Source organism: Myotis yumanensis, unplaced genomic scaffold, assembly GCF_028538775.1.
Source record: "Myotis yumanensis isolate MYYU_CA2020_CCGP unplaced genomic scaffold, mMyoYum1.0.hap1 SCAF_22, whole genome shotgun sequence".
Taxonomy (NCBI): domain Eukaryota; kingdom Metazoa; phylum Chordata; class Mammalia; order Chiroptera; family Vespertilionidae; genus Myotis; species Myotis yumanensis.
In genome coordinates this window covers 14426738-14447268 of record NW_027223773.1, presented here as the reverse complement: position 1 = coordinate 14447268, position 20531 = coordinate 14426738, and the positions used below count along the sequence as shown (strand labels likewise).

Here is a 20531-nt window from a genome sequence, read left to right as displayed (position 1 = left end):
TAGATTGTCAAACAAAAAAATGACAGCAGCCAGCACAACAATAGCTGTCCAGGTGTGAATGCCTTGCATTGAACCATAAATATATAGATCATTTAATAAGAGTTGAATCTTATTGGACACATCACATAATAAGGCTGCGTCTGACTGGTTAATTCTTGGTACCAGAAATCCTTCTATACAAGTAGAGGCACCAGATTTTTAAAAAAGCCACTTTGGAGCAAAAAGGGTAATTACTATTATTATATGTATTTTTGTAAATCAATAAAAATTATACCTTTTTTTGTGTCAGATCATCAAGAAATATGCTTTTCGGTGTGCTGCCGAATTTTAGTAATTACTTTATGTGCCATGAGGTGAACAAGGTTGAAAATTGCAGCTGGAGGGCAGTGTCAAATGCATCTTCAACACACGATGGGTTTCTTGCCTCGTGGACCTGTGAGTCAGGGGGTAACGCTCTCCAGAACCAGGGGGAGAGATGCCCACGGCTTGAACTCGGTGCCTGAACTCAGGGATGTGTCTACCTTTTACTAGAATTCCTTAGGGAAGTTTTCAGCTCGGTAGCTTAGTACATGAAGCTCATTAATTCTCTTTGAAGTTGTTAGACTGGCAGACAGTACCAGACAGACCCCAGGTCACTAACTCTTTCTGAGGATGAGGCAACATGATAGAATGGGCCTAGTACTGGATTTTGGAGTTACAAGACCTGGACTTGAGGGACTGTGTGCTCGCTGATTAAGCATCAGAGGAATAAACGTGAAAACTCTATCACGCTGCAGAAAGAAGGACACAAGGGTGGGTTAACATTAACTGAGCCAATAGAAATGAACCCAAATATAATTACATGTCATGTGAATGGGTAGACAAAAATTCAGTCTCCCTATGGACTGGGAGTAAATGCCACAAAGCCAGCTTTAGCCGAACAGGTTAATAGCTAAAGGGCTTGTTCTGTCCCACCTTCTCTCTTTACCTCTCGGTTCCTACCCCTTCCCCCCATATCCTCCCTTCAAGTCCTCTCCGCGTAATACACACATTCACAGCGTAACGGAAACCTCCTGAGGACTTGGATTTTTAAATCTAAAGGAGTGGATTACTTATTTATTTATTTGAAAAGGAATGGATTTCTAGAGCAACTTCCAGCTACCATGCCAGGCAGACCGGGAGGGCCTTTGAGAGCAGGAGCCCTTAGGAGGGGACCTACTGGACTTCCCGAAACAGACCGCTCTCTCCTGTGGGGCCAGGCCAACTTCTGAAGGATTTTTCTTTGAAGCAGTGTTTCCCAGCACCCCCGGACCCAAAGAAACGCTCTGAGACACTTTGTTGGTGAAGATTTTAAATTACAAGCTTGACCGGTCACCCTCCCACACAGTTCTGAAGGAAGAGTAGTTACAAGCAGTTGTCCGAACTTTCACATGGCAGGAAAGATCACATCAGGGTAAAGCTGGGTGAGCTCTCACGTGCGCGATCACAATGCTTTCACCACCAGATGGAATGACGCCACTTCATGCAACGAATGACTATCACGTGTTAAGCGGTGCCCTACTGGTTCCAGTCGCGATTTTCATGCCCATTTTAAGTCAAGACATCACCACACTGAGCTCCTGAGCTCGCCTCACCCTCCCCGGGAAGCGTGAGGACACACCTGGTTCCTCTGAGACTCAACTGGACCCCCGAGGACCCAGGTGTCACCTCAGTCCTCTCTGCTCAGCGTCAAGGTTTGGAGTAGAGGTCCTGGCGCCTCCAGGCAAATGAGACACTCGGGGCACGTAGGACTTCCATAGCGACTCAAAGGGGAGAGCAGGAGGAAGTTTTGATTTATCTTCACATAAAACCGTCAGAAATCAGACTCATCAAATTCTCATAACTAGGAACCAAGAAGGAGAAACGGAAGCGGGTTGTCCATGACGGGGCACCCCTCAGGGCAGACTTGGTGAATGTCTTTTATAGAACCATCTAACATAGTACCGTTGACATTTACATATTTTACATACAGTTTGAATACAAATTCTTAAAATTTATAATAGAACATTAAAATAACCTTCTAATAAAATCAGCCTTAAGTATAAGGAATCTAAATTTCAGTATCTTGTATACTTCTAAATAAATATCTTTGATCTATAATCCTTGAAAATATTAGTTTATGGTGACATGAGACAAGTCAAACAGTATTATGAGTGAAAATCAAACGTCAATTTAAAAAGAAACAAGTCTAAAAACATGAGACATTGAATTTATAGGAAATCAAAATACTAAGTACACAGTAATTAAATATCTACATTGGGAAAACCGAATGCATGCTCAAAAACACACTTTCATCACATATAAAAAGCCCTTCCAAATTCACATAATCTAAATAAATAAGCAGAACATGAAGGGGTACTGTACCAGCCAGTAACAACTAGGAAGTAACTTCTCCCTTTTTCTTTCACGTGATTCTGACAGAAAAACATGAAGTAATGATCACTCGCTAAAAAACTATAATTCATGTTCTGTTTCTTTTAAAATGCTGCCTATGTTATAAAAAGCCACAGCAAGGCTTCGTAAATGATAGACCTTAGAAGAGGAAATGCCGCGTAACTGACAGATTTAAACAAAATTCAGACATTTGCTTATTTAAGACATGATTGACTTTCTGCTTAATGACCCCATAAAAGGGCTAACTCGAGCCTGTGACATGAATGCACGTTCAAACCTCTGGATGCATGACCTGCTAACACTGAGTTGTACAGTGATTTAATTTCATTTGCCAAAGTATCTTTTTAACACAAGGCCAGAATGAAAACCTCTAGGGCAGGAACTGGTATCTCATTATCTTTGTATTTCAGTTCTTAGACTCAGAACCTAATAGGTGCTCAGTAAGCGTTTGCTGAATTGAGTCCAGCATTCATCATACTCCACGAGGCCTCGAATCCATGCTGAAACGGCCTGCCTGAGACTCAGAGGGAGCTCTTGAATGGTACCTCCAGGTCTGTAGTTAATTCCTGGCTTGTTAATCAAGTTAATTGCTGCAGATCTGTCACAGCTCCTCCTTCCAGGGCCAACATCTCTACATCTCCTCGGTTCCACAGTGAAACCTGCTCTAAAGATTTGTGCCTGCACATCTATAGTCAAGTTAAAAGAATAAAGGTCATTTTTTTGTTATTTTGCGTTGGGTATTTGCTCATGATTAACTGAAACACATGCACGCACCCACGCAAACACGCATGTGCACCCAACCACTCCACAAACAGAGACCAGAACGTGTCAATGACGCGCAAAGCCTTGCTTACACAGCGCTCCAGGCCAACTGAAAAAAGACATGGACACATGGGTACCTCCTTTCGATCACACCCACACTTATTGCGTGATGGCTGGAAGCGACGTCTTTGGACCAACTAGTGGAAACCAAGTGTCATTAAGTGTCAGCTTGACATGAAGCTAAGGACGCGTGGCTGCAACACTCCCGTTTAACGCAGCGCAGCAGCCCGCAGAGGTGGCCGCGAGGAGGACGGCCAGACCATTCCTGCCCCATGACGCGCAGGTCCCCGCTGCTCCCTGCGCCATGGTGCCGGTCCCCCTGGGCCGCCTGCTGAAGCTGCAGTTGCTGACGTCCACGGCTCCTCACGGGGCGGGGCGCGGTACACAACCCCCCAGATCAGAGCCGCCTAGAGAGTGCGTTCCCCCCCGGGCCCTCGCTGCTGCGCTAGGAGAGGCGCACCCAGTGCTTCAGCTCCGCCACGCCCCGCAGCAGCTTCGTGTAGTAGAAGTCCACGTTGTCGGCGAAGTCCGTGCACACGGGCGAGTCCAGGTCCCCGAACGCGCAGTACAGGGCGGTTCCTCCCACGCTGAGCAGAACCGTGGCGACGCACAGCAAGACCAGCAAAATGCAGGAGCCACTCCCAGCTTCATCTGCAAACAGGAGAACAGAGGGAGGTTCAGTGGCACGAACGGGAAATCCGCCCGCCCACGGCCTTCTCCGATTAAGAGAACCAGGTGTTGCCCTAACCGGTTGGTTTGGCTCAGGGCCACAATGGGTTCTTAAACTGGACCGGAGGGCCGGAACAAAAGCATGGATGGAGTGTTTGTGTGAACTAATATAAATTCAAAGTAAACATCATTACATAAAAGGGTACGGTCTTTTTTTTTTTAGTTTTATTCATTTCAAACGGGCTGGATCCGACCCGAGGGCCGTAGTTTGCCCACGGCTGGGCTAGAGCGTTGGCCTGCGGACTCAAGGGTCCCAGGTTCGATTCTGGTCAAGGGCATGTACCTTGGTTACGGGAACATCCCCAGTGGGGAGTGTGCAGGAGGCAGCTGATCGGTGTTTCTCTCTCATCAATGTTTCTAACTCTCTATCCCTCTCCCTTCCTCTCTGTGAAAAATCAATAAAATATATTAAAAAGAAAAAAAAAAGAGAACCAGGTGTTCCTAATAGTCCTCTGGGGACAGAGGCATGGACGAAAAGCCAGGCGCCTCCACTCTACAGGGCCCTGCTGATTAGTTGCCATACAGGACACGCTCCTGTGCCTGTCCACGCTCCTGTGCCTGTCCACGCTCCCGAAGCCTGTCCACGCTCCCGCAGCCTGTCCACGCTCCTGTGCCTGTCCCCGCTCCTGTGCCTGTCCACGCTCCTGTGCCTGTCCACGCTCCCGCAGCCTGTCCACGCTCCCGCAGCCTGTCCACGCTCCTGTGCCTGTCCACGCTCCTGTGCCTGTCCATGCTCCTGTGCCTGTCCACGCTCCTGTGCCTGTCCACGCTCCCGCAGCCTGTCCACGCTCCTGTGCCTGTCCACGCTCCTGTGCCTGTCCACGCTCCCGCAGCCTGTCCACGCTCCTGTGCCTGTCCACGCTCCCGCAGCCTGTCCACGCTCAGTGTGAAAGCAGCTCCCCTGCACCATGAATGTGATCACTCCCATGAACAAAGAAGGAAAGCGAAAGGCAGTGCCTCTTTGATGTGCTCACAGCATTGTTTAGATACACGTTATAGCCTCACTATTACAGTGTCTTGGCGCTCGCGTCATGGGACCACCTTAAAGCAACGTCAATTTGGCATTAAACAATAAAAAACGACTTTGGGAGGGATCACTCTCGCATCTTAACACTCAATTTCATTCTTATTGTTTAGTGGAGTCGTGAAGTTCTAGCTAATACAGTGATTTCTTTGTATTTTGCTTAATAACTCAGGCAGTTTAAAAAATATTTTTATTGATTTCAGAGAGGGGCAGGGAGAGAGAAATAGAAACATCAATGATGAGAGAGAATCATTGATTGGCTGCCTCCTGCATGCCCCCACTGACGGGAAATCGAACAGTGACCTCCTGGTTCCCGAGTCCATGCTCAACCACTGAGCCACGCAGGCAAGGCTGGCAGGTTTGATTTTAATGAAAATGCCCATGTCAGTCTTTATATTGAGGAAATATAGGCCATCTTCATGATCATTCATTATTAAAGGAAAATTTAAAAATATTTAGAAAGACTAAAAAGTTTTATAATCAGCATGATGGTGTATCATTGATGAGAGAGTATCACTGATTGACTGCCTCCTGCATGCCCTCTACTGGGAATCGAGCCCACAACCCCCTTGACCAGAATCAAACCCGGGACCCTTCAGTCCACAGGCTGACGCTCTATCCACTGAGCTAAACCAGCTAGTGCCATATTGGGACACTTTTGAGAGTGAAAAGGAATGTTAACTGAAGACAATGCTGGGATAACAGGTGTAGACCAGGCTGCCTCAGGTCATTTAGCCCGGCACATCACTTCCAGGAATTAGCCTACAAATCCACACAGCACACTGTATCATATTTACAGGCATGTTTGTAACAACAAAAAGTTGAGAACTTAATCGTTTCAGTTACAATGGAGCAGTTAAAGTGTGGGACATTCATATAATGGAATACTATGCAATTGTATAAAGTAAATTAATATGTTCTTTCATAGGAAGATGTCCAAGATCGATAAATTAAGTGACATAATAGTACATAATGAACCCACTTGTGTTAAAAAAAAAGATGTGTGTGTCAGTGTGTCTATACTGTATTCACATTTGCAGATACATATACAGAATGTGTCTCAAAAGGATAATAAGAAACTTCTTTCAATATTCGGGGGAAACCAATGAAAAAAGAACTTATACTCTTCATTACTGTCTGAGTTTTCTCATCATTAGCATATTACTTTGAGAGGATTTTACAGTCATATGTGGATATATTATTCCTATGAAAATTCAAACACCTCCCTTTCTCTCTTAGCCAATCACACCTCTGTCCCAGAGGCAAACACTGGTGATTTTGGTGTGTATCCTTCCAGATCAAACACAGAGGGTTTCAGGATTTTTACATAAATAGGATTATGTTATCATATTGTTCTGTGATTTACAAATTTATAGTTTAATAGATTTTAGTAGTTAAATAGATTTAATAGTTTATATGTATACTAGAGGCCTGGTGCATGAAATTCGTGCAAGGGTAGGGTCCCTAGGCCTGGCTGGCGATCAGGGCTGATCTGCAGGGTGACTGGCAGGGTGACCAGGGGGCCCCCACTGGCATCCACCTTGGCTGGCCTGGCACCGCCCGCTCGCCAGCCCTGTCCCCCACTGCCGCTGCTGGTCGGGGCCTGTGGGCTGGGGGAAGCTCCTGTGTTGAGTCTCTGCCCCCTGGTGGTCAGTGCATGTCATAGCAATGGGTTGTTCCACCATTTGGTTGATTTGCATATTAGGGTTTTATATAGATAGCAGATATGCAAATACATTTTATACAAATACAGATCATATCAGTCTTGTGTGTGTGTTGTGTCAGGTCAGTATTTTTACCATCTTTTCTTCTTTTGGTATGAATCCCTACTATCACCTTATCTATGTTAATAATCTATGTATCTTTCCATATTTTCCTTCATAGTCATATAAATAGTTTACTTATAAACATGTATTTGTTTAATCTATATGTGTTGAAACACTGTGTAGAGGCACACGTGGCTACTGAGCACAGGCGAAGTGACCTGGTCTAAGATGAGAGGGCCAGTAAGTGAAACAGGACTGTGAGCTCTGAACCCAGGGTTCCTCCGGTGAGCGGGACCATTCAGGGCCCATGAGAGCAAACGAGAATTACGCATTTTATCTGGAGGAGAAAGTGAGAGTTACGAGCAAGGTGCAGAGCTAAAAGGAGGGGCGGGAACAGATTATTTCCAAGGCTCCTAATTGTAGAAATCTAGAAACTTCCATCACTTTATGCCATACTTAGCAAGTATATCTACATGCTCACACTGTTATTTTATAAACAGGAGAAGCATACACACAGGTTTTTGGCTATCTTTCCACTCACTCTTATTTGCCTTAGGGAACCCTAGCAACTACCTAGTCACTAGTGGCCCAGGAGGAAAGTCCAACAATAGCACAGTGTTAAACTGCTGCCCTTGAGACATTTCCTTCTATGGAGTCAAGAAATCACCCAAAGAGAATAAACTTGTAATCCAGAAACGTTTCCCACACACATGAGATAGGACAATTAACTGCTGCTGAAAAGCGGACAGAAATAGCAGACTCACTAAAACCCAACGAAACCCTAAACAAGGAAATGGAAATGACCTCTGAACACCGAGCACTGCCTGGGGGGTCGGGAGGCCAGGAGTTGAATTTTGCAACCTGTTCACTGATTTGAGCAAACACAATGCCTAGGAATCGTTTAAGAACCGATGACAGCTCAGTTCTCTGCTTCTTTCTACAGTGGTTCTCAACCTTCTGGCCCTTTAAATACAGTTCCTCATGTTGTGACCCAACCATACAATGATTTTCGTTGCTACTTCATCACTGTCATGTTGCTACTGTGATGAATCATCATGTAAATATTTGATATGCAGGATGGTCTTAGGCGACCCCCGTGAAAGGGTCGTTCGACCGCCAAAGGGGTCGCGACCCACAGGTTGAGAACCGCTGCTCTAGAAGATAAAACAACTGCGCCCACATTTCCTTTTACAGGTCCTGTCACCTTCCATCGGGCACTGACTCACTCTCGGCAAACTGGGAGCCCCTGTGTCAGGCACAGGGCTGAGCGGTACCCACCCTGGTCCAGGTTATCATCTATCTCCTGGAACCGCACCCTCCGCTTGGGCGGCTTCTGCTGCATCTGGGCAGGGTGGTCGCCCACGGCGTCGTTCCTCTTCTTTAATATGGAGACCAGTCCCGCAGCAGGAACAACCTGGCAGGGGAGACAGGAACCACTTGTTAAATCCGGGTGGGAAACATCCATGGCATTTCACATGTGACAGTAACAAGGCTGATTCAATTCAATGGGCATTTGAATTTCCGTTATGGATTTAAAATCACAGTTCATCGTCAAAATCGAACAGAATATGTCCGGTTCTACGCCGATGACGGCCAAGCATGTCTGACTCAGCTTCTCTGAAGCTGCGAACCGGCTCAGGGCCAGGCAGCACAGGGCAGTGGGCTGAGGCCAGCCCAGGCCCCTTCACCTGGCCTCGGAGCTCCCCCTCCCTGCTCAGTACCCTGGAAAATGGTCACTTACCAGCCCTCCTTGCTTAGTCATTGGTGCTGGGTTTTGCTTTATAACAGGCTGAGAATCTACCACTGCTTTCTTCATTCGTCGGTAATTTCCAAGAAATAAACACGTGAGACCTAAGATGTATTTGATACCCACTTTCAACATCACAATGAGCGCTGCCCTCCTTCCCTCTGGGAAATGACGCGTTTGCTAAGGAATGCTCGACGCTCAGTGTATTCCAAAGATTCTCTTCCAGGCTCCCTCAGGGCCAGCTACTCGGGGCTTGTTACTTGGTAGTGTGCACAGGATGGCAAACCATGGCCAGTCGGCCAAAGGCCCTCCGCCTATTTGAATGCAATGGAAGTCAATTGGGACACAGCCCGTTCACCTCCAGCTGCTTCTGGGCCACCATGGCAGAACTGAGTAGTTGCAACAGGCCCCAAAGTCTAAAAGAGTTACTATTTGACCCTTCAAAAAAGGCTGCTGTCTAGCATCTCCCACCAGCCCCGTTCCCTGTTTCCTCTGGTTTGCACTTGGGATTCCTCTCTCCTGCCTCCACCCAACCCCTTACTTGGGAACAAAGACAAAAACCAAAACCTTCGCCATTTAGGAGTGACAAGGCTCTGAAGTTCAGGGAGGATGAGGAAGGATTCTTGGTGGAGCTAGGCCGGGAAGCAGGAGGCCTTGTCAAGGTCCCCTACGCAGCAGCCTGGTTCACAGAGTGATCTGATGCCTGCCAGCCGCCTGCCTGGGCAGCCGTGGGTGATGGCATAGGTGGGCATTGTGGGCCTAACACTGCAGAGGTCAGCGGCTGGCTGGCATCAGATCACTGTGAGTGCGGACTGCAAGCTTGTCATTTACCTGATCGATGGCATAACACACTAATACGAGCTCCCGTTCCAGCCCGATAATGTGCTATGCATACATATTACAGATCCTATCAGTTCTTTTTATAACTCAAGGCTTTTAGGGCCAAACAACTCATTACAGTCCTCGACGGGGCTTTCCTGAACGCAGGCCCACAGAATCCATTATCTCAACAACAACAAAATCGATGTGAGCAATTTATTCTTTTTACAGGAAATGTGTATTTCAGATGACGTCTTTGTGAGAAAACCAAAGGACTTTGGTGACATTAACATGGTAAGTACAAGTATGCAAGCGGCAGCCTTTCCAATCTTGCTTTAGAAAGCAACACTAAGAGCCCCTGCAAACAACACAGAAAAGTGGTTTGACCAGCTCCCGCGGAAACGGAGAGGGAAGCAAGTCCTAATGGCTTCCTTCAGAGCAAGAGAAGGAGAACGGAAATTAACTCAATGAGTGCATCACTACTGCCAATGACGTTTCTGCTTTTAGTAAATGTAAAAAGAATGCGGTTTTCATAGACTATTTTCTCCATAAAATAAAGCCGTACATTTACCAACAGTGACTGCACATTCCACAGGCGTTTTCGAGTTGCTTAATTACTCAGAATAAACACTCCGAGATGAGCCTGGAGTGGCATTATGCTAACCGTATACCTTTGTGATAGGAACTTTGAATCCGCAAATTCACACCATAAAGCAAAAGACAGTGTGAATATGAATGAAGGGATGTCGAAAGAACGAGCGGGACTGTGGAAATCATCTGGAAAGACACAGGACGTGCTTCCAAGTCGGACCAGCCAGTCCCAGTGCGGCAGTGCTTGGTCCTGCTGGGCCTCCTCTGGGTCTGAATGTCATGCCCAAGTGGCCCCGCCTCATTCACTACGGGTGGCAATGAACATTGGCAACTTTTTTAAAGAGGGAAGAGGTCAAATAGGAGAAATGACAGTTGGGTGGGATGGGCCAATATTCTGACACTTTCCCCCATCAACCCTTAATTCTTGATTAAAAATCTAATACACCCTACATTTTCTTTTTATTTTTCAAATATACTTTTATTGATGTCAGAGAGGAAGGGAGAGGGAGAGAGAGAGAAACATGAATGATGAGAGAGAATCATTGATCGGCTGCCTCCTGCACACCCCACACTGGGGATCAAGCCCTCAATCCGGGCATGTGCCCTGACTGGGAATTGAACTGTGTCCTTCTGGTTCATAGGTCGATGCTTAACCACTGAGCCACACTGGCCGGGCACCTACATTTTCTTTCCCACCAAAGCCTGTTGTCTGAAGCACAGTGTGCTCTTTTCCATTACTGCCTTTCAGTGTTGCTCAGGGATCTTCTCCAGGTTCTCTCTGTGTCATTTCTAACTGCCCTCTGGCCCTTTAGTCTACGGATGGAGAACAGGGAGATGCAAGCCAAGGAGGAAACTCTTAGGAGACAGGCAGGTGTGGGCCTTGCTGTTCTGGCAAGAGTTTTAGGCCGAGGTCTCAGAACCTACTCCAAGGACAGAAATTCCTACTTCCCACACCAAGGCAGTCAGAGTTTAAGACACGATTTTGGTAGATTTTTCCTTAATTCTCTGGTAGCAAGGAAGCCAAAAACAAGGTCTCAATATTAGTTTGGGGTGTCACTCAAAGACTGCCCAGCATTTCTGTAAGCAGGATGTCCGTTGATTTAGGGCACATGGAAATGTGTCTCCTCCAAACTCCTCTGAAAAACCCCACAAACATTTCTATGTGCCCTTTTACCATAATGTTGATCTAAAAGGTTAAGAATTTTTAAATCTCAACAAAATAAACCTTTATAAACTAAAGTTGGATTTCCACTTGAATCACCAAATTTCTTTGCCACCCAAACAAAATATACCAAGCCCTTCCTTCCATTCTGAACTGAAAGCATGTGCAAGCTGTAATTAATGTAATTGTCACTGGTGGTACTCTATGAATAAATGCAGAATTGAACAACAACAACACATCCTTCCGGCCTCGTCCTCTACATTTGCTAATAAATAGTCCTTCTGTACTTCCCCTTAAACATCAATGATCATCTTAAATAGCATTTTAAGAATGAATGGTTGTAAAAACAAAATTATCTTGCAATTCTATGGGTACAGAAAATCCTATTGTGACAAAGTAAACATTCAGAGGTCTTGGTGTTAGAACTGCCTCTTCACAAAATTAAAGAATGTAGATACCCAATAATATCCTTTTAATGAGCTAGGCTTTCCTCAATCCAGCACCTCAAGGCTGGTAAATTTTCAACACGAACACGTTTGGCTTCCGACTAACTCGAGAATTAACATTCCTAAGTCATATTAGCCTATTACGAACAGCCTCAGTGCCAGTAATCTCACTGCAGGAGCACATGTGAAGTTTACCACTATTTTTTTTTTTTTTTTTTTAATATATATTTTATTGATTTTTTTACAGAGAGGAAGGGAGAGAGATAGAGAGTTAGAAACATCGATGAGAGAGAAACATCGACCAGCTGCCTCCTGCACACCTCCCACTGGGGACGTGCCCGCAACCAAGGCACATGCCCTTGACCGGAATCGAACCCGGGACCCTTCAGTCCGCAGGCCGACGCTCTATCCACTGAGCCAAACCGGTTTGGCAGTTTACCACTATTATTCTGCACTGAAGGAACCCGTGAGTCCTCTGCCTGCTCCTTTAGAAATGGGCTGTAGCCTTAGCTGGTTTGGCTCAGTGGATAGAGCGTCGGCCTGCAGACTGAAGGGTCCGAGGTTTGATTCCGGTCAAGGGCACATGCCCAGGTTGCCGGTTCTATCCCCAGTGTGAGGCATGCAAGAGGCAGTTGATTAATGATTCTCTCTCATCATTGATGTTTCTATCTCTCTCTCCTTCTACCTTTCTCTGTAAAATCAATAAAAATAAAAATTAAGCTATAATTTAGTGAAACTATATGTCACATAAAGACATTTACATAATATGTCACATTTAATCCTTATGCATTAGCAGCCCCCTCTGCAGGTGAAGAAGCCAAACTTAGAGAGCCTACATGACATGCTTCAACTTGTTGCAGCAGCGACTGGCAGAGTTTGAATCAAACTCAAGATGAAACCTCCTGCCATCTTCCTAATGTGAAGAAGATCTTACTTTTAATGACTATTAGAACTTTGCTTATTCTATCTTAGCATGATACACACTCTCAAGATGCATCCATGTTGTCACAGATGGCAGTATTTCTTTTGTGACATAAAAGGCCAAGAATCATATTATTTAGCTCATCTGTGGGTTATACACAGAAAGCAACAAAGGAATGAACAGAACAAACAAAAACTCATTGAAGGAGAAAACAGTATGGTGGTTACCAAAGGGGAAGAGGATGAGGCAGAGGTAGTAGGTGCTCAATAAACACGCTGAGTAAATGAATACATACATAGATAAGCAATTTACATACAGACAAATAACTTTTCCCCTTCAAGTTATTTATTTTTCAAAGTGATCTCAGTAAAAGATTTTAAAAAAAAAGTCTTACTGTGTAGAGGTGGCTGTTATTTAGTCTGTAAAGTATGCTTTGTTGAGAACACAAAAAAGTATTCAACAGGATCCTACCCTTCTGCAATTTAGTGCAGACTGTGTGTGTGTGTGTGTGTGTGTGCACGCGCGTGTGCATGCGTGTCCTATAACAACAAGAAAAGGTTACAGCTAGGACTTTTGGAGGAATGGTGCTGAAGCCACTCCACTCCCTTGTTTGAAGTTCAGAGGTGTAGTGTGAAGAGAATAAACATTATGGACCTCAGTGATCAGGGAACAATGGCAGCGTTAGCATTTACTGAGAACTGATCATGAGCCGGCACTGCACTTGGCCCTCCACATGCTGAAAAGGCACGACCTAGATCTTGAGCCTTGGGAGGAAGTAAATGTATGAAAGGAGTTCACATCCCAGAGCAGAGCAACACAGAGGTAAAGGTCAGAGGTGACAGCATGCCAGGTGCACCTGGGAGGCTGCGAGGAGGCCCACCTGACTCCAGTCCAGGCTGAGAACAGAGGAGCAGGAGGAGAAGATGCTGGGAAGGCAGAGTGGGCCCGATGACCACGTCTGAATACCGAGCCGTGTGGTACAGCCTTTACCCTGCAGCGGAAAGGTGTTGAGGGAAGAGACTGACAAGGCAAACACTAGTGTAGAGCGGAAGTTTAAACTGACAGCGTGTGCGAGGCCGGGACCCTCGGGGGTGCTGCTTCATCTGCAGTGTTGTATGAAGCTGGATACCGCTAGACAAGGCGTGGAACCTCCTCCTTTTCACGCTACAACTAAGTCGTTTCATTCACGTTTATTGCCTGCCTGGCCCCTGGGGGCATCAGCGGGAGACCCCAGGTTTATTTTTTTTTTAATATATATTTTATTGATTTTTTACAGAGAAGAAGGGAGAGGGATAGAAAGTTAGAAACATCGATGAGAGAGATCGATCAGCTGCCTCCTGCACACTCCCCACTGGGGATGTGCCCGCAACCAAGGTACATGCCCTTGACCAGAATCGAACCCGGGACTCTTCAGTCCGCAGGCCGATGCTCTATCCACTGAGCCAAACCGGTTCAGCGAGACCCCAGGTTTACACAGAGCCAACAGAAGACCACTGCGGGGAGAAGATGACAGGAGTATGGGAAAGTTTAGGCAGCTGCTGCACAAGTCCAGGAAGAGGCAGGAAAGATGTAAATGAACAGAAGGTTAAAGTGGAAAAGCAAAGGAGCTGGGCCAGAGAATGCCAACCCAGAGGAGCACTCGTGAACCAGAGCAGGTAGAGGGCGGCGAGGAAAGGCCAAGAGGAGGCGTCTGCACGAGGAAGAGACAGGCAGTCTGTGGGTTACACCTGGGGCGCTGTGGACACTCACATATGTCCCAGGTCCACTGTCTCCCGTGAACCCTCCCTGTTACTGGAGGACGGCCTTTCCTGCTGTCAGGGAGCCGGACTGGGCCTTTCTGGGCAGGACAGCCAGGAGGACTGTGCCGAAGACCTTCCTTTGTCTGAGGTCCACAGAACAGGCACCCACACCATTTCATGAACTCTACTGCTTAGTCCAGCCCCCCACCTTAAGGGCATCTCACGGTGACTAGTCTTAATGCCACTTAACTTCCCTGACCCCCGTGATCTATACTCCACAGAAGTGACCCTATTTCGATGGCTTCTTTAAGAAAAAACTAACAGCAGCTCTGGGCTGTCATCTTTCTCCTCAACAGAAAGTTTCAGGCTATGTCTTCCCCTATTTTGTGTTCTGTGAAACAGGTAGACTTGGGATATCTAAGTAAATGTCAATTTAGACGGAAGGTGGGGAACATATTTTGCCCTCTTTCAGATTAAAAGCTGTCTGTCCTAGGCCGTTTGGCTCCTTCCCCCACCTGCCCCCCCTGTCCTCAGCACCTCCCCCCACTGCCCCCAGCACCTCTTCCCACTGCCCCTAGCACCTCCTCCCACTGCCTCCAGCACCTCCTCCCACAGCACCCTAGCACCTCCCCCCACTGCCCCCAGCACCTCCTCCCACAGCACCCTAGCACCTCCCCCCACTGCCCCCAGCACCTCCTCCCACAGCACCCTGGCACCTCCCCCCACTGCCCCAGCACCTCCCCCCACTGCCCCCTGCCCCCAACATCTGCCCCCCACTTCCCCCAGCATTGCTCCCCCCTGCACCTGCCCCCACTGCCCTCAGCACCTGCGGCACGAAGAGCCTTAGGAAGATCTTTTCTTTTTCCTGAATTTTAAAATCAAAAAAGGAGAATGGCATCTTGATCCTCATCCCCTCTTCCTTTTCCCCTCTTTTCTTTTTTTTGATTTCGATTAGACTCATTAATGATTAGAGGAAGTTTAAAACTTTCCGTTATTTATAACAAATTGTCTTTGTCAAGTACAAGTATCGCTTGTGCAAACCTTGAACTTGTAAATCAATACCGTGCGAAAGAGAACACTCAGCATCCAAGTTAAGGCCTAAAAGCCCACCCAGCACCTCCTAGTCTCACTGCATGGAGACCGTTTCCTTCCTGCTACACGGTTCCAGAGAATTAAAGCACATCAGTAAGAGGAAGGAACAGAGAGCATTCTATTCCATCTTAGATGGAGAAGAAAAACGAGACCTCCTTCTACGGAAGTGACTCATCTCTGCACCACCCTCCTCGGCCTGCGGATGAGCCGCAGGAGCACAGCGGTGCCCCCGGTGCGAGCACCTCCGGGAGCACAAACACGACGAAAACAAGCGACACTCCTCGCAGGGAGCGGTTTCCATCACCGGGACCCCGCAAGCCGAGCCCAGGGGGCCTTACAAACGCCGGGACCCCCGCAAGCCGAGCCCAGGGGGCCTTACAAACGCCGGGACCCCGCAAGCCGAGCCCAGGGGGCCTTACAAACGCCGGGACCCCGGCATGCCGAGCCCAGGGGGCCTTACAAACGCCGGGACCCCCGCATGCCGAGCCCAGGGGGCCTTACAAACGCCGGGACCCCCGCATGCCGAGCCCAGGGGGCCTTACAAACGCCGGGACCCCCGCATGCCGAGCCCAGGGGGCCTTACAAACGCCGGGACCCCCGCATGCCGAGCCCAGGGGGCCTTACAAACGCCGGGACCCCCGCATGCCGAGCCCAGGGGGCCTTACAAACGCCGGGACCCCCGCATGCCGAGCCCAGGGGGCCTTACAAACGCCGGGACCCCGCATGCCGAGCCCAGGGGGCCTTACAAACGCCGGGACCCCCGCAAGCCGAGCCCAGGGGGACTTACAAACGCCGGGACCCCCGCATGCCGAGCCCAGGGGGCCTTACAAACGCGGCCGCAGTGCGCACAGTGCGCGGCACATCCTCTCCCGTCTCCCCTCTCCCGGGGCGGGCGAGCACTCACCTCGGCGACCTCGATCCTTCTCGCCAGGTCATCCAGCGACAGGCTGCCGTCGGAGGGGGAGGGCGGGTCGTCCTGGAGGCTGTAGGAGGCCTCGTCGGGGGACAGGTCCGGGAGGAGGTCGGGGTCGTCCTCGCCGGAGGGGGAGTCCTCTGCGCCCCGCAGGCACCCCGCCAGCAGGCTGCTCAGGTAGTCCTCCGCCTCCCGGCTGATCAGCGGGTCCGGGTCGCCCCGCCCCTCGGGGGCCAGACGCCCCTCGGGCTGCGGCTCCTTCAGCTCCTGGTGCGCAGGGGGGTCTGCGGGCCGCGCCTCGGAAGCATCCGGCAGTGGCAACTGGAGGTCCTTTCTGGGAGCCTGTGCAGGGGGACCCCCAGGTGCAGGGGGACCCCCAGGTGCAGGGGGACCCCCAGGTGCAGGGGGTGCCTGCTCCGAGCCCGCTGCCGCCGGCGGCCCCGTCACTGCCTCGCTGGAGGGGGGCGCCGCGGGGTCTTCCGCTCCGAGGGCCTCCGGGGGAGCCGGCTGCGGGCCGCCATCCTCCCCGGCGCTCTCGGGGGCGAGTGGCCGGGGCGTGCCGGCTGCCTGGGAGGCCGGGGCGGGGAGCTCCGGGGCGTTGGCGGCGCTGCCCAGCGGCTGCTCCTCGGCGCGGTCCTGGCCCGCAGCTGCCGGAGGGCGCGGCGGAGCCGCCCGCCTGGCCGCCTGGCCGCAGCCCGGCCCGCTCCCCGGGGTCTCCTCCCTGTGCTGGCTCTCTCCACTTGGCTCCATGCCAGGGCAAGTTCCACGCTCTGAAGATGAAGAAAAACAAGTTGTTTTAACATTTGAGACACTTGGTACCGGAGGGCAGAGAGCGGACATGGGAATCGCGTGCGACACAACATGCTGCCACCCTCCGCGGGCAGACACCCCTCCCCCGCTGCCCGCGGCACCTCCACCCGCGGGCAACGCAGGACTCAGATGTCCCCCTTCGGGGCCTTGTCCATGTTGCGCGCACCCACCCGCGCTGTGGACCACGAGGCGTGTTTCTCATTCCCACTTGACTTTCCTTGGTGTTGATGACTGACCCATGACTTCATTAAAAAAATCTCTCCTTATGTCTCTCAGCTCTGACCCAGGTACAACCATGGCGACCGGGCGTCTCCCAGTTTACAAGCCTCCTCCTGAGCCCTGACCTGGGTTGCGCCCAGGAGTGCCACGCAGGTGCCCTGACCTCCCCCTGGCCCTGGGAATCCCCGAGGCTCCATGTTGGACGCCTTGGTTTCTGGATCCCAGGTCTCCTCTTCGGTTATTCTCTCCTGCGGAACATTTCCTAGGAAAAGGTGGGTGGCCGGTAACCCTTTTAGGATTCCTCGCATCTGAAAGCCGTTATTCCTTGGCCCCTGCAACGTGGGTTACGTTTTCTCCGTCAGACATTTCCCTCAGATTCTGTGTCCGCCTCCCAGAAGGAATGTCGTTTCTTCACCATCTGAATACCTACATACCCTTTCACCTACATGTTCGGATTCTTTTTCTTTCCATCTGGTTGTCCTGAAACTTCACAAAGTTTTTTGTTCTTTGTGTTGGGTACTTGGTGGGACTTTCTTTTTAATTTTTATTTATTTACTTTTAAATATATATGTTGATTTCAAAGAAGAAAGGAGAGGGAGAGAGAGAGAAACATCAATGAGAATCAAGGATTGGCTGCCTCCTGCACGCCCCCTAATGGGCATGGGGTTCACAACTCAGGCATGTGCCCTGGACCAGAATCGAACCTGGGACCCTTTGGTCTGCAGGCTGATGCTCTATTCACTGAGCCACACGGGCTAGGGCATTGGTAGGACTTCCGATCAGAAACTCACGACCTCAATTCTGGGAAATGCCCTTGCATTATTTCTTTGATGGCTGCCCCTGCCCCTTCCACTCTCCCTTTCGAATGCCTGCAGTAGGATCTTGGGTCCCATGGACTGATCACCTCAACCTTTTCTGTTATCTCTTTGTTTTTGGATCAGCTTTTTGGGACACTGCCTCAATTTCACCCTTTAATTCTTCTAATTAATTTCTGATATTGGCTATTGGCTATCATACTTCTAAATTTCTATAGATGTTTAATTCTCTGAATGCTTCTTAAAAAAAAAACCCCAGCATCTTTCCCTAGCCAGTTTGGCTCAGTGGATAGAGCATCGGCCTGGGGACTGAAGGGTCCCAGGTTCGATTCTGGTCAAGGGCACATGCCCGGGGTGTGGGCTTGATACCCAGTATGGGGTGTGCAGGAGGCAGCCGATCAATGATTCTCTCTCATTATTGATGTTTCTCTCTGTCCCTCCCTCCCTCTCTGAAGTCAATAAAAATTAAAACAACAACAACAGAACAGCATCCTGCCTGGCCAGGTGACTCAGTTGGTTGAGCATCGTCCTGTGCACCAAAAGGTCACCAGTGGGATTCCAGGTCAGGGCACATGCCCGGCTTGTGGGCTTGGTTCCCAGTAGGGGGCGTGCAGGAGGCAGCTGATGGATGTTTCGCTATCTCTCCCTCTCCCTTCCTCTCTCTCTAAAATAAATAAAAATATTAAAAAAATAAATTTTTCTTTTTGCTTTCATTTATACAATATTTCCTCTAATCTTTGTGATAATATTCATTTTTAAAATGTTTTCGTCTGTTCTCTGCATTTTGTTTCCTCTGAGTTTCTCTTGGCTTGTCTGACTTTGTCTCCATCTTTTCTATTTGAGGTTTTCTTAAACGAGACAACAAGCATCCCCGTGGTTCTAGGCGAGCCTTCCCCAGGAGTCGGCCTCAATGTGGGGCGAAGTGGGGGGCCATTCATCGGGAGGCCCTTACCGTGGGGTTTCTGGAGGTTTTATCTCCTAGACTTGTAGCTCATTTCCCAGAGAGGGAAAAAAGAGATTTAGCTGCCACACGTTTAAATGCTAAACGCAGAAAGTTGGCTACAGGTCTCACCACTCAGTCTATAAGATTTTCATTAAATCCTCATTTTCTACATAATAGCTCTTCCTTGAGCTGCGCCTGACCCCTGAGCCCACAACTCCTGTCATGTTCTCCAACAAGTAGCCCTTCAGCCTCCGCTTAGCAGAGGGAACACAAAGGTCTCAGCGCTTCTTGACTTGCCTTTCAGCCCAACCTCCTGTTTTCAGTCCAACCCTACGTCCTTGACTTTATTTTTCATGTATTTTTATTAATCTCAGAGAAGGGAGAGGGACAGAGACAGAGAAACATCAATGAGAGAGAATCCTTGATTGGCTGCCTCCTGCACATCCTCTACTGGGGATTGAGAATATAGTAGGATTGACCTAAGGCACTATCTCTAGGGCCTTATATCCTGGTCTTCAGAGGTACCCTCAGTGCTTCCAATCCTAACCTTCCAGACAGGAACCAGCATTTTCTCTGTAGACACAGCTTTCTCTGGTGCTTAGCCAGCTGCCACCCATCCATCTACTCTCCTGCTCCCCAGTTTTCCTGGATGTCTCATCTGCTGCTATGTCCTTGCCAGTTTGTCCTGCAGTTTCTCTTTTAAGAATCTGTCTGGCCAAAACCGGTTTGGCTCAGTGGATAGAGCGTCGGCCTGCGGACTGAAAGGTCCCAGGTTCGATTCCGGTCAGGGGCATGTACCTGGGTTGCAGGCACATCCCCAGTGGGAGATGTGCAGGAGGCAGCTGATCGATGTCTCTCTCATCGATGTTTCTAACTCTCTATCTCTCTCCCTTCCTCTCTGTAAAAAATCAATAAAATATATTTAAAAAAAAAAAATCTGTCTGATGTTTTAATGGTGTTCCAGGAAAAGGAGGGGGGGACATGTTTGATCCACACGTTTGACCCAAAATATTTTCTGTGTGTTATAAAACTTATTCTTGTTAATGCTTCTGTTAACATTAACATGAATTTCTGTTAATTGGTACTTCTGAACCCAAAAATCTAGTGAGCTCAGTTTGCTACCCCCACCCCATTGCACTAACTTCACATTCACTAAAAACCAAACACACAAACAAAAAGCCTACTCTGATGAATAAAAATGGAGTAAGAGCTGAGTGCACAGCAGATACTTCATAAACAATGAATTAAAGAGATAGCTCTAAAATGAGAAGTCAGACTTAACCTAAGTTCCTACACATGCTCTGTAAATGCCTTTAAGTTATTCTTTCATAGCCTATTCCCCCATGTTCTCTTTAGGGACCTCCCCTCTCCAAATATTTCATGGTATGGGACCTAAAGCATTTATGAATTAACACTTATGTGTTATACGTTCTGAAGATCTCATTAATTAACATTATGCATGAACATTTGAGTGGTATCAGGCTTGAAAAAGAGAATTTCCACAGTAAATATTTTAGAGTAAAACACATACTTAAACTAAGTCTGAAATGTTGATAATAG

At 48.5% G+C, this 20531-nt stretch overlaps 1 protein-coding gene across 2 annotated transcripts in view; it reads right to left on the bottom strand.

The window, feature by feature from the left end:
- Positions 1 to 1313: 1313 nt before the first annotated feature.
- The window catches only part of CNST (consortin, connexin sorting protein), a 76472-nt gene continuing 57254 nt past the window's right edge, over positions 1314 to 20531 (bottom strand). The window contains exons 9-12 of one of the 2 annotated variants that reach the window (XM_070401384.1): positions 16583 to 16954; positions 16176 to 16546; positions 8032 to 8167; positions 1314 to 3885 (exon numbers count right to left, since the gene is read on the bottom strand). In XM_070401384.1, the coding sequence (XP_070257485.1) occupies positions 3680 to 3885; positions 8032 to 8167; positions 16176 to 16546; positions 16583 to 16954 (1085 nt within the window). In that variant the 3' untranslated portion in view covers positions 1314 to 3679. Of the gene's footprint in view, positions 3886 to 8031; positions 8168 to 16175; positions 16955 to 20531 lie in introns of both variants that reach the window. The other variant, XM_070401383.1, reaches the window with a different exon arrangement.